We start from the raw sequence: 13103 nt of genomic DNA, 5'->3' as shown, positions 1-13103 counted from the left end.
ATGCACACGTGACCTGCCTTAACCCACCTCTGTATCCCAGCATATCCCATGGATGTCTTCATAAGAACTGAGTAGTTTTTTCTTTAAAGTTATCCCTCAGAAAAGAAGGAATTGCTTTATATTTGAGTCTTTACAGTGTCTCTCATAATATAAGGGCTACTCAGTTTTTAATTTTATAATTATTTAAATTATTTAAAAATAGGGGCGCCTGGGTGGCTCAAATGGTTAAGCGTCTGCCTTCGGCTCAGGTCATGGTCCCAGGGTCCTGAGATCGAGTCCCACATCGGGCTCCCTGCTCCTTGGGAGCCTGCTTCTCTCTCTCTCTCTCTCTCTCTCTCTGTCTCTCATGAATAAATAAATAAAATCTTTAAAAAGGGCTTCCTGGGTGGCTCAGATGGTTAAGCGTCTGCCTTCAGCTCAGGTCATGATCCCAGGGTCCTGGGATCGAGCCCCACATCGGGCTCCTGACTCAGCGGGGAGTCTGCTTCTTCCTCTCCCTCTGCCTCTCCCACTGCTCATGCTCTCTCTCTCTCCCTCTATCTCTGTGTCTCAAATGAATAAATAAAATCTTTAAAAATAAAATAAAATAAAATAAATTATTTAAAAATAGGTAGTACACATGCACAGGGTGAAAATGTCAAAAGGTATGAGAGGGCATTCAGTTAAAAGGTAAGACTTCCTACCATCAGTATCTCCCAGTTAGCCAGTTCCTATCCTTAAAGACAACCAATATTACACACACACACACACACACACACACACACTAGCATATACTTGGAGTACAGTATTCAAACAGCTATATACCTTTCTTTTTTTCATTTAACATTGTATTTTACAGATTGTTTATATTTATCTTGAACAAAAAAGAGATATTAACTTAAAAAAACCTCAGTCAATACTAGTTTGAGATATTAATAGGACATCATCTGACAAAGTCAGAAATAGCAAAAAAAAAAAGAAAGAAGTTGAAAGGGATTGAAGATTTCATGTGCCTTTTAAAGACCACTTCGGGAAGCAGTCCAGTTCTGATGACAGCAATATGGTAGACTTGGTGTCTAGAACAAGCTAAAATTTCTAGATAAAATATTTACAAGCATCTTTGTGAATACATCTCAGCAGACAGGAAAATAAGAGAAAACCTTGAAGTCCAGAAATGATTAGAAAACACAAATGCAGCAGTGTAAGGAAATAGAAGAGCTGGCATTTGCTCAGGACTCTGTAGGCTCTAGAAGACCTAGAATTTGTGTTTTAATGGGCCTGAAAAGAATCAGGACACAAAGCCAGTGGCCCATGTTACGTGGAAGGTTGGATCAGGGAACCTTATATATAGCTGCAAACCTAAAAAAATGATACTCTTGGTGAGTCAAGTAGAAAAATCCCAATCCACAGACAGCTCTCCTAGGGATGCTTTCCTATCTCAGCCTTAACCCTAGGTAGAAAGGGAAAAATAAACAAACAAGCAAACAAACAAAAAACCCCCGCAACTGTTACCTTTGAGAAGTCAATCACAAGTGCATTCTCATGTAGATTTGGTTTCAAAATTCACATGGCTTGTTTGGACTGAAACAGACCATGTGAAATTTAGTGGGAAGTGGCACTGTGTTATAGTTCCCCCAGCTGATCTATAGCCATAAATGCAAACCCCTGGAGAAATGACTTTAAGCCCAGCTCTCAGGAATTCCCCACACACATAGATCCAAGGAATATAAACTCCTAGTCAAAAATCATAAAAGATAAAAATAAATGAGTCACCAAAATCCAGAGGAAGCACCAGACAATAGAAGGAGGCCCAGAAAGACTACAGTTACTGCATTTATCATATAAAGAATATTAAATAAGAATGTTAATGTATTTTAAGAAAGAAAAGAGAATCAAAAGTATTATCATTTAGGAATAAAAAATTACCTAGAAGTTTTGACAAAGAAACAAAGAGAATTTCTATAAAAAATATATATATAATAATTTAAATTTAAAACTCAGTGGTTGGAGAGGTGCCTGGGTGGCTCAGTCGGTTGGGCATCTGCCTTCAGCTCAGGTCATGATCCCGGGGTTCTGGGATCGAGCCCTATGTTGGGCTCCTTGCTTGGTGGGGAGTCTGCTTCTCCCTCTCCCTCTGCTGCTCCCCCTACTTGTGCTCTCTCTCTGTCAAATAAATAAATAAAATCTTTAAAAAAATAAATATAACTCAGTGAATGGGTAAACCACAGATAAGACAGTAACTGGAAGAGAGATCTGAGGTAGTTACCTAGAATGCAGATGGATTGGCAAAGAAATGGGAAATATATGGAAGATTTGGAGACATAGAGAAAGGAGTAAGAAGTCTAACATGCATCTAATCAAAGTTCTAGAAAGAATAAAAAGAATGGGAAAGAGGTACCATTTGAAGCAAATGATACAGACATTCAGAGGTAACAAGAGGGTTTAATATACATGTGAGAAGATGTTGGACCGCATTAATCAGGGAAATGCAAATTATAACCAACACGAGATATTTCACACCCACAAAATTAGAAAAATTTGAGGAGTCTACAATACTGTCTAAGTGAAAATGCGGAGCAGTGGGAACTCTAATAAACAACATACAGAAGTGTAAATCAGTACAGTCATTTTGTTACCTAAAAAATTCTGTTGAAAGCAAGGACTATGAATGTGGAATAAATCAGCACAATTAAGTTTATTAGTTCATTCATTCAATAAATATTTACTGAGCACCCATATTCAGGAATTATATTAGAATTTAAGAAGAAAATCAGTTCCTGACCAAAGGAGCTTAGGAACTAGTGGGTCAGACAATCAAAGATCACACAAATAAACATAAAACTATAACTGTGAAAGAAAGATGCATGTGAGAGCTCCTAACAGTGGGAATTAGCTGTTAGGTCTGGGAAGTCTTTCCTGAAGAAAAGATGTCTGGAATGGGCCAACAGAGTATTGAGGAGGAAACAATTTCCTCTACCTTATAAACTACTTCTAGCTGATATAAGAATTAAATTGACATGAGACAGATTAACAGGAGAAAATCAAACAAAAATTCAATTACATGTATACTGCCTATATACATGGGAGAGACCCAGAAAGACACTAACTCACTGAGATGGCGGAAGCCGTCACCTTAAATGCCATCTTCAGCCAAAGACAAAAGATGATATTGGGGGTGGTGAGTCAGTTATGAGAGGTTACCAAGAAAAGCACAGGAAACAAGAATAAGGTTATTATGCGGATGTAAGTCATTTTCTTCTTCACTGACAACTTTCTAGATTTAGAGTCATCCCCCTCTTTCTGGTACAGCAAGGGGAACAATCCTTACAAATGGAGATTTTTTTTTTTTAGACACATAAATATCTCTTACCAGTGGAACTTCTACTGGGTTTTCAGAGCTTCTCTTCTATCTACAGTTTCTTAAAAATAATGAGCCTAAAAGAAGCAACATGCCAAAGAGGCGTATCTTGGGGTGGCAAAATTTGCTCCCCTGTCAGAGAATAGGAGGTAAGGGGAAGAAGGTGGTAGTGGCCAGGGAAATTGCAGCTGACAGAGGGAACAGCATGAGCAAATGCCCTGGTGTTGAAGACAGTACTTCATTATAGGACTGAAAAGAGATCTTGTAGTTGAAGCAAAGAGAGAGATTGAGAGAGAATATGATGGGGGGAGGGTGGTAGGAGTGGCAGTCCAACTCACAGGGGCTGGAGAGGTAGGCATAGGCCAGACAAGGAAGGAAGGGCTTAGGGCCAAAGGAAGGATTTGGGTTTTTATTCTAGGATGTTATGGGATATTTCTGACACGTTTTTAAGCAGATGACTGAAATGATCAGTGGAATGAAGGGGGAAAAAGTGAAAAGACGATCAATTAATTATAAATCTAAAAATTTCATGAGAAAATGCAGTTCAAGGTCTTTGTAGCCACACTTCTCACTTACATGTGACTATGCCAAGAATGGCCCCATTCCCAGTTCCCAACAGCTGGCCAGTCTGGGCTCTTGGGCTGCAAGCTCAGCTCTGCTTCTGACAGCACAACCAGGATGGCACCCCTGATTTGTAAATCCTCCCCTTACCTCCTCAACAATAGCACACGAGATTTAAGCTGAGCTGATGATTCACTAGATGATGCAGGGAGCATAAATGAATACATTTTACTGCTTTGCAGCCAGAGTAAATGATTTCTCCATTGTTGAGAGTAAAAACCAATTTGTCAGTAAATGAAGCAGATATAATTCAAAGGAAGCAGAAGGACATGAGAAGTACTCATTGTGTCTTTTCTGTTTGTGACTGCATTCATTGCAAAACAGTAACCATGGGAGGCCACGTTCCCATTCTCAAGTTTATACTAGAGCAAACTATTCCGGATTCTCAGTGTCGGTGGCCCTTTATAACTCCGATTCTTTTCATTTTAACAACCTTATTGAGGTATAATCGATGTACCATGAATAAAAATTATTATAAATAATTATAAATAATAATCATATATATATACTTATAAGTAATTGATATACCATAAATTCATGTGCTCATATTTGAAGTGTACAGCTTGGTAAGTTTTGAGACATGTGTATCCCCATAAAACCATCACCACAATCAAGATAATAACATATCCATTAAGCCCCAAATTTCTTTTTGCCTCTCCCCACCCTGATCTGCCCCTCCTCCACTCCAAACAACTTGAGTTTAAATGTGATTATTCTCTTAATCAAAATTCCTGTGAACTTGAAAGATAGGTTGGAATACAATCTCTAAAAGGTCCTTTCTGATCCATTATCTTATCCAGTTCACTATAAATACCCACCATTCAGGTCAAAGTCACTCTGTAGAATGCAATTCATTTATTTCCTCAGGAGATTTAAGTCTTTGGGAATAATTTAATTTTTCTAACTATCCCCTGAGTTTAGTGTGCTGCTAGGAAGGAACAGCCATAGTCCCGGGTTGTACAGTTCACTCCCCCAGTATTAATGTTTACATCTACCTTTCAGATCCCATCTGTGATGAAGAGGAAGGAATGGTTCCCACAAGTGGCACATCTGTGCAGAGCATTGAACTTGTCCTCCCACCCCATGCAAACCATCATGGAAATACATTTGGTGGCCAAATTATGGCTTGGATGGAGACCGTGGCTACTATTTCTGCAAGGTTCTTGGCTTTGACCTTTGGCATGTGATGTTGGGTTCCAGTGAGGAGAGATTAGAAAGGGTCTGAGTCCTGGTTATGGAGCTAGCCAAGGAGACGAGGGGAGAAGAGTGTTGCCTTTTATCAAAGTGAAAAAATAAGTCATTTACCTGTTTACCTTAGGGTTAATCTGTCCTTTTGTTTGAAGGTGAATGTTTATGTTCTTGATTCAAAAATAAAAATGAAATGACTGTTCTGATACTTTATTCTGAATTCTAAATGTTGGTCATGTAACCTTGAAACTCCCTGTAATGATAGTTATGGCACAGTGGATGCAGAATAGAAATAGAGGACAGCTTTTGCACTTAAAAATAGTCAAGTTCCAAACTTTTTTAAAGGCGGTATACAATTAGGTTTGACCTTTGAAGTTTCTGGTTACAATCTTTATGGCCAGAGGATTAACTGAAAAATAAGATGAGAAAGAGAGAGGAATTTGGAAGAAAACTTTTAAGTACTCCTCAGTTTCAAAAAAAGGCATTTTATTCTTTTTTTTTTTTTTAAGATTTTATTTATTTGACAGAGTGAGGGAGAGAGCAAGCACAAGCAAGAGGAGGGGCAGAGGGAGAAGCAGACTCCCTGCTGAGTAGGGAGCCTGATGCGGGGCTTGATCCCAGGACCCTGGGAAAATGACCTGAGCTGAAGGCAGCCGCTTAACCGACAGCCACCCTGGCACCCCAAAAGGCATTTTATTCTTAATGGAACCATGTAGGCAATTGAGCAGCTTTAAGGAACATTGTGTATTCTGAAAATGCATTTGAACAGGAACTGTCCTACCAACAATTTTTGTAGCTGTTGAAAATTGTGAAGATTTTATTTTCCCAAAATTAAAAGAATTTGATTATGAATATGCCTATAACTGTGACTATAGTTAGAAACCTGTAGAAATCCTTCTTATAAATTATGCACAAATAAGAGAGCTTGTTTTTAAAATGAGATTGTCATTCTCAATGACAATAAAACATTTGAACCTGTTCTATTGTAAAGGCTTACAATATAATTAACTATGACAGAGTGTGTTCTCTCGGTGTTGGCACAATTCCTTTGAGTAATTGAATGACTATAGTGGGAATCTTTAAAATGTAGAAAATTACAAAAGTAACTCTGAGATCAAATATACTTTATAAATATTTCAAAATTTCACACACACACAAAAGCTGTAAAATGTGTACCTTGGAGCCCTTCAGGTTTTGTGTAGCAATCCAGGTAATTTTCCTGTAGGGAAAAAAATAAGTCTTTTGATAGACGAGTAAATTCAGTTAACTATGAAGCAAAGGAACTAGTATGAACCGTACGAGCTGGAGCTTCCTTCAGTGTGCCCCCCTCCAACCTGAGAGTCACAACTTCCTGTGATGTGATCGTGAGCTATCAGGATGAACAGAACCCTCAAAGGAGAACAAAAGACACTGGTTTGTTTTTCGGGGGGACTTTTAGAGGGAACAGAACAAGAGCAGAAGCACCAAGCATCTTGGTGAAGACCCCACAGCTCGGGGACATGGTGTTTCCCAAAATATTTGCTGGGGAATGTACAGACTCTCCATATACATCATCTAGTTATTTATTTCACTCTTAAAAGAGTTTATTTAGAAAGCACATTAAATATTTGTCGATTGCATGTGTTAAGCAAATCAACAGTTCATGAAAATACTTGGAGAGTGAGCGCTTTCTCCTCTCTTTGTTTCCTCAGCCGCCTCTGTCAGGCACACCCCCTTCTGAAGTCCGTGGACATGTTTAAGTTCCGGGGACCGTCTACTGTTGGAGACCGGCTTGTTTTCAATGCCATTGTCAACAATACATTTCAGACCTGGTAAAGCCTGTCTAATGCTCTTAGGCGGCTGTGAGCGAATTCAAACTTGCACATGAATAATTTTTTTATTTTCCTTTCAATCTGGAGGTGAGTGTAGGGACTACTGCAAAGTAACCATGTTCCTTCTAATTGTTTTTGAAACTTCACCCAGTCGTCCACATCTGTAGACACTCATTTTCACCCTCTTTGCTGCTTGGAGCCTCTTTGTACTTCATAAATTGTGATGGGTTGGTTTTTGTCTCTCTCTCTTTTTTTTTTTTTTTAAGATTTTATTTATTTATTTGACAGAGAGAGAGATAGTGAGAGCAGGAACACAAGCAGGGGGAGTGGAAGAGGGAGAAGCAGGCTTCCCATGGTGCAGGGAGCCCAATGTGGGACTTGATCCCAGGGGATCATGACCTGAGCCGAAGGCAGACGCTTAATGACTGAGCCACCCAGGCGCCCCTGGTTTTTGTCTCTTAATAAGGGTGACCCCCAGTTGGCCCAGTAAGGTCTTGGTGTGTCCCTGTCACGGTTATTAACTCTTCCTTTCACTCTCAAAAGAGTCCCAGCGACTTCATGGTCAACTGACTCATAGTGGACCTGTTATTTATCACCAAGAAGTCCAAATGACTTCCCAGTTATTTTTATTATTCTTGATACACAATGAAAAGATTTAATATCATATTATTTCTTTTAAAATGTGAAAAAGACTATCTAGGTTTCCTATCCAATCTTAGTGTCTGATGCTTTTTAATATAGAACAGTTGTTTTTAGGGGAGAAAACTTGACTGTGGTACAATTAACTCCCCCCACCCCACTGACGCCCCATTACCAAAATATGCTCATGAATGTAGATAAAATCCTAACTGGCCTTTTTCCCACTTGATGGTGGGAAAGTAAAGCAGAAATACTTCCAGGACCTAGGACATCAGATCCATCGACCTGATGAAGTGGATTTTAACAGTTGCATAGTTTTGCAACAACAGAGAGACAGCCCAGGGCCCTCGTTCTTTTTCTCGCTTGGAGAGTGGTGGCGATGGTGGTGGTGGCCCCAGCGGTGGCCGCAGTGGCCTCGGTGGGCAGAGGAGGCCTGGCTCGCTCGGGTTCTCCGCCCACTGCCCTGTGTGTTGCCCTCTGCAGTGTGGAAGTGGGAGTGCGCGTGGAAGCCTTTGACTGTCAGGAGTGGTCTAAGGGCCAAGGCCGTCACATCAACAGTGCTTTTCTCATTTATAATGCTGTCGATGATAAGGAAGAACTGGTCACATTTCCCAGAATCAAACCCATGTCAAAGGTCAGTTATTAGCACGTGAGTTTCAGTAATCAGATCACTTCTTGGGGGGAAGTGGTGGGTACAGAGCTCCACCCAGAATCTCCTCACACCAGTAACAACTTCCAAAGCTATTCCTCTTTGGATTTTTTTCTTTTCTACATCACAAAGTAAAATGGAGTTTTTCTTTCCTTTCTTCCTTGTTTTTTTTCCCCCAAGTCACTCCAATCATTTGTTGGAATGACAGAGGCCCTGGAGACCTCACCTCTGCTCGGCTGCGTGCTGCTGTGGGAAGCACATCATCCTCCGGGGCGTACTTCTGACTCTCTTCTCCCGCTTCTTTACGTCCAGCCCTCTCTGCTGCTCTGCGTGAACTCTATCTTCCCTTCATCTGAGAGGTGCCTTAGTGCCAACTCTCACCTTTTCTACAAACTCTACAGTGAGATACATGTATAATTCTGGGAACAGAAATGATAGCAATTGCTGCTTTAAAAAAGGAGAGAACAGGGCTGTAAAGGTGGTTTTTTTATCCATGCACCTGCCCTTTGTGGGTGATGAGGACGGTTCACACAGAGAAACTGTGTGCGTCCCAGCTAGCCCTTTCAACTGACTTAGGCGAGAGAGACTTAAGGATTGTAGCACCAAAATATTAGAAATTTATTGATTTTACTTTGTTTTTTATTAAAGGACGATTTTAGACGGTATCATGGAGCTATTGCCCGCAAGAGAATTCGCCTAGGCAGGTAAGGATGTGGGTGTAAGGATTTTAAGCTATCTTCTCTTATCTAACAAATCATATAACAAAGGGCTCCTCTCTGGGTCTATGTTCCCACATAATGTAAAATGAGAAGGTCTGATGTTTCCTGGCTGGAGGCTAAATGTGACAGAAATTGTTCTTCCTGATTGTTGTTACTAAAAAAAGCAACTTTTAAAACTGCTGATTGCAGTTCAAGAAAGTGTCATGGTTACTGTTGTGTGCTAAATGCTGGGAAGCAAACTTATTTATTATTAAACATTATTATAACATGTTGCTTAACATTTTAATTTTTCTCCAGAAAATACGTTATTTCCCACAAAGAAGAGGTTCCACTTTGTGTACACTGGGACATAAGCAACCAGGTAATGGTTTTATTATTTGGAGCTCTTCATGTAAAAATCACATCATTGTAAAAATGGAAAATGACATCATTATAAAAATGACAGTTCCCGGGGCACCTGGGTGGCTCAGTCGGTTAAGCGGCTGCCTTCGGCTCAGGTCATGATCCTGGAGTCCCGGGATCGAGCCCCACGTCGGGCTCCCTGCTCGGTGGAGAGTCTGCTTCTCCCTCTCCCTCTGCCTGCCTCTCTGCCTACTTGTGCTCTCTCTCTATCTCTCTGTCAAATAAATAAATAAAATCTTTAAAAAAAAAAAATGACAGTTCCCATGTTTAACTGATTCAGGTTGTGCCTGCACAGGTTAGATGAAAAGGTGAATTATATCAACCAGACATCTCAAAGGAAGGAAAACCAGTCAGTAAGCGGTTACCAACTAGTTGCTTCCCTGCCTTGTTTGAATTGCATGCAGTTTCCAAAACTGACTTGGCAGGATCTGCCATCGGATACATTCAGGCAGCAGGACACTGGGATCTGGTGTCTCAGGGATTTGTGCTGAATGACATGCCTTCCAGCTTGCATTTTTATGACACAACAATAAAGTATTAGGCGCTTTAAAGTTTTTGACCATAAGATAGAAAGGGAAATCCAAGTTTACTGATTACATGTTCATTCCAAGTCATATTGAAAGGTAATGTTGTCTTTGCTCAGGACACCACTTAATATGCCACTAATTTGCAAAGCATGCAGGCCTCGTGTTATTTTGTCTGAATTCTGAATTAAGAGTTGGAGACAGAAATTATGTTACCTATAGCTTAGTTCTAAGCTCAGCATTACCACTTTGGCTCTAACGTTTCCCATTTTCGAAGCAGAAACCATTTGATCACAGGATGCCTGGGTGGCTCAGTCGGTTAAGCATCTGCCTTCGGCTCAGGTCATGATCCCAGGGTTCTGGGATTGAGCCCCGCATTGGGCTCCCTGCTCAGCGGGGAGCCTGCTTCTCCCTCTCCCTCTGCTGCTTCTCCCTCCTTCTGCTGCTCCCCCTGCTTGTGCTCTCTCTCTGACAAATACATAAGTAAGATCTTAAAAAAAAAAAAGAAAGAAAAGAAACTATTTGATCCCATATCTGTGGGTTGAACCCTCGGCTTTTACAATATTTGTATTTTAGGTAGCCCTGAGTAACGCCAATGTGGAGGCTCTCAACAATCTGGCAGCCAGAAGTGGCTGGGAGGTTACCAGTGCAGTGGAAAAGGTAGGAGGCATCCAGGTCCATGCCCAACCTGCTGTCCAGCACAAATGAAAGTGGTCGTGGGGGGGGGGGGTTCTACTGCTTCTGCTGCTGCTTTTAAGAAGGTAAAAAACCTTTCTAGGAAACTATTTCTAAGAGCCAGCTATCTTTCCAGCGCTGTCTCTAGTCCTCCATGCTGGTGGATTTGGGGTCCTTCAGTGAACCCCACACATTCCTGCCTCTGAACTTAGTTCTCATATTCCGGAATACTCGTCTCTCCCTCTCCTCTCCATCTACCCCAGTCCTAACTGGTTTCAAGGCCCGAGACGAAATGCTTCTGCGGGAAGCCACTCCTATCACCTCTGACTGAAGAACTTCCCCTGTAGGAACCCCCTTAGCAATTACTTTTTCAGAATTAATTTGTCAATTAATTCTGCACCGTCTTGTGACATTGCTTCCACAGCTACACTGAGTTGACGTCAATGTCTTACGTAGTAGTTTAACTTTTTACACATGGTCTTTTTCCCTACCCTAGATGACAAACACTTCAGAAAGAAGCCTTGTCTTCACTTCTTGGTATCTCTCTTAGCACCTTTTACGCTGTTGTGCGGGTCATCAAACTTAAGTACACATGTATCATTTGGATTCTAATTTTATCAAATTTCGGAGGTATATTAAGAGAGCCGTGGAAGCTGATGCCCACACTAACTAGACTGTAAGGTCACCACCAGAGATAGTCCCAGATCAGAGCAGGGCCAGGCACGCAGGAAGTGCTCAGTCATGCCAGCTCTGTGCTCACGTTCAGTGTGTACTGGTTTTCATCAGTGAAGCCTCTACAGTAGGGTGATCATATGTCCTGCTTTTCCTGGGACAGTCCTGGTTGTCCCATCCTAATTAGTGACTGGTCCATCATAATCTGTTGTCTTATCATAATTACTAATAATGCCTCCGTGCCCCAGTCTGGACAATAAATGACATGCTCATTTACCCTAAAATTGAAGCAAACTCTGATACTACTTTACCGATTCTTTTCAACTTTGACCTCTTGCCAGTGTTTTGTTCTGGGTTGTTGGCTTTTATCGTGTTTTTGTCTTCACTTCTGAGTCCTTTCAAGATCTCCCTTTACCCTCTTTGGATCCACTTATCTTTCCACGTATGCCTAATTCAGTGATGCCGAAACATAGGTTTCACGTTATAAAAATGATCTTTTTCTCTTTACCCCACATCAAAAATGCTTCAAGACTTTGTTTTCTTTTTACTAGTATGAAATCTGCTTCTTGCTTCGTTGCTGACATCTAAGCAGCATCGGAAAGGGCAACGTGCGTCTGGACTGAAGGAAGACAGCATGTTTTGTGAAGCCGTATAATATATAAAAACTTCAGTTCTTTGGGAGTTTGGGGCCAAAATAAACCTAAACAAAGAAATGCTGCATTTGTTAGTATCTGAGGCGAGCCATCAATATTTAATTCTTAATTTTTGTACGGATACTTATTAGAAGATACCGTATAATTATAGCAACCTTCTTATGCCATTTCTGTTGAATTCGAAGCCCCCCAGTTCTTTAGATTATATTTATGATAAAACTTGAATTTTTTTCCTTTCCAGGCTATCCTCTTCTCTCCTACTTTTTAAAGCTTTTATATTGTTTTAATTTTAAAATACAGCTTACTTTTTTCTGTCACCTTTTCATTGAATAATTTTTAAACTATCTGTTACGAATCATACTCATTTCAGGTTTTAAAATCCATAGTTATTGTTGGGCAACCCTCTCAGGTCCCCTCCCTCCTGGGGAGCTTTGTACTATCACTTGGCTATTGCTCAAGAAACCTTGCTTTGCTGCCCACCCTCCCACTAAAAATCTGTATTTCTTGTGGATACAAATTAGTTAAATGGCAAAAGTCTAAGATTTCTGGTATTTGTAATTAAATTGGGCAATACTTATTCTTTTAACTCATATTTCATTTCTGTGTACAGTGATGGAATTAATAATAGTAGTAATGCAAGGAGCACCCTGGCCCTAAAGGAGCTAGTAGACTATTTTGGCGACATCACACATATACGTGAAACAGTGGAAGAATGATTTTCAGGTAGTTTATGAACAAGTGAGCAATTGTATTTAAATCATAAAGGTCAGCTCTCTGGCAGTTCAAAGTAAAGCAAGACAGTTATTTAGAGAGAACTTTGGAGAGGGGATGATTCTTTCCTCTTTGCAGATGGCTTATGTAGATGCTGGAGGGTGAAAGGGGCTGTCCAGGCAGTGAGCAGCTCCAGCCAAGTCCTCAGGGTAGGAATCGGCATGGGTAGGAGACTGACCTGACAGAGTGATGATGATGAAAGCCAGAACGGCAAGGACCACTTGAAAACCTTTCCATGGAAAAAAACCCAGCACAGGAAACTGACCAGAGGGTGCTATTCTCACTGAAGCTGGGGAGGGGCCGGTCCCAGAGCTCCACCTGTGCAGTTCTCTTTCCCCCAGCCCCTGGGGTCATTCCCCAGGCACCTCCAAGGAAGGGTAGCCTCCCCTCCCCACCCAGGCCTTGTATAAAATGGTTTTGTCCTCCTTCCCATACTGTTGTC

General features: G+C 40.9%; 1 protein-coding gene across 1 annotated transcript in view; it reads left to right on the top strand.

The window, feature by feature from the left end:
- ACOT12 (acyl-CoA thioesterase 12) overlaps positions 1-13103 on the top strand; it is a 93660-nt gene that overhangs the window by 33878 nt on the left and 46679 nt on the right. The window contains exons 7-12 of the mRNA XM_035014764.1: positions 4961-5117; positions 6838-6957; positions 8080-8230; positions 8894-8949; positions 9262-9325; positions 10467-10550. Of these exons, the coding sequence (XP_034870655.1) occupies positions 4961-5117; positions 6838-6957; positions 8080-8230; positions 8894-8949; positions 9262-9325; positions 10467-10550 (632 nt within the window). The remainder of the gene's footprint in view (positions 1-4960; positions 5118-6837; positions 6958-8079; positions 8231-8893; positions 8950-9261; positions 9326-10466; positions 10551-13103) is intronic.

The sequence above is a fragment of the Mirounga leonina genome, unplaced genomic scaffold, assembly GCF_011800145.1.
Source record: "Mirounga leonina isolate KUSES-001 unplaced genomic scaffold, KU_Mleo_1.0 Mir_168, whole genome shotgun sequence".
Lineage (NCBI taxonomy): Eukaryota > Metazoa > Chordata > Mammalia > Carnivora > Phocidae > Mirounga > Mirounga leonina.
This window is presented reverse-complemented; position numbering and strand designations above follow the sequence as displayed.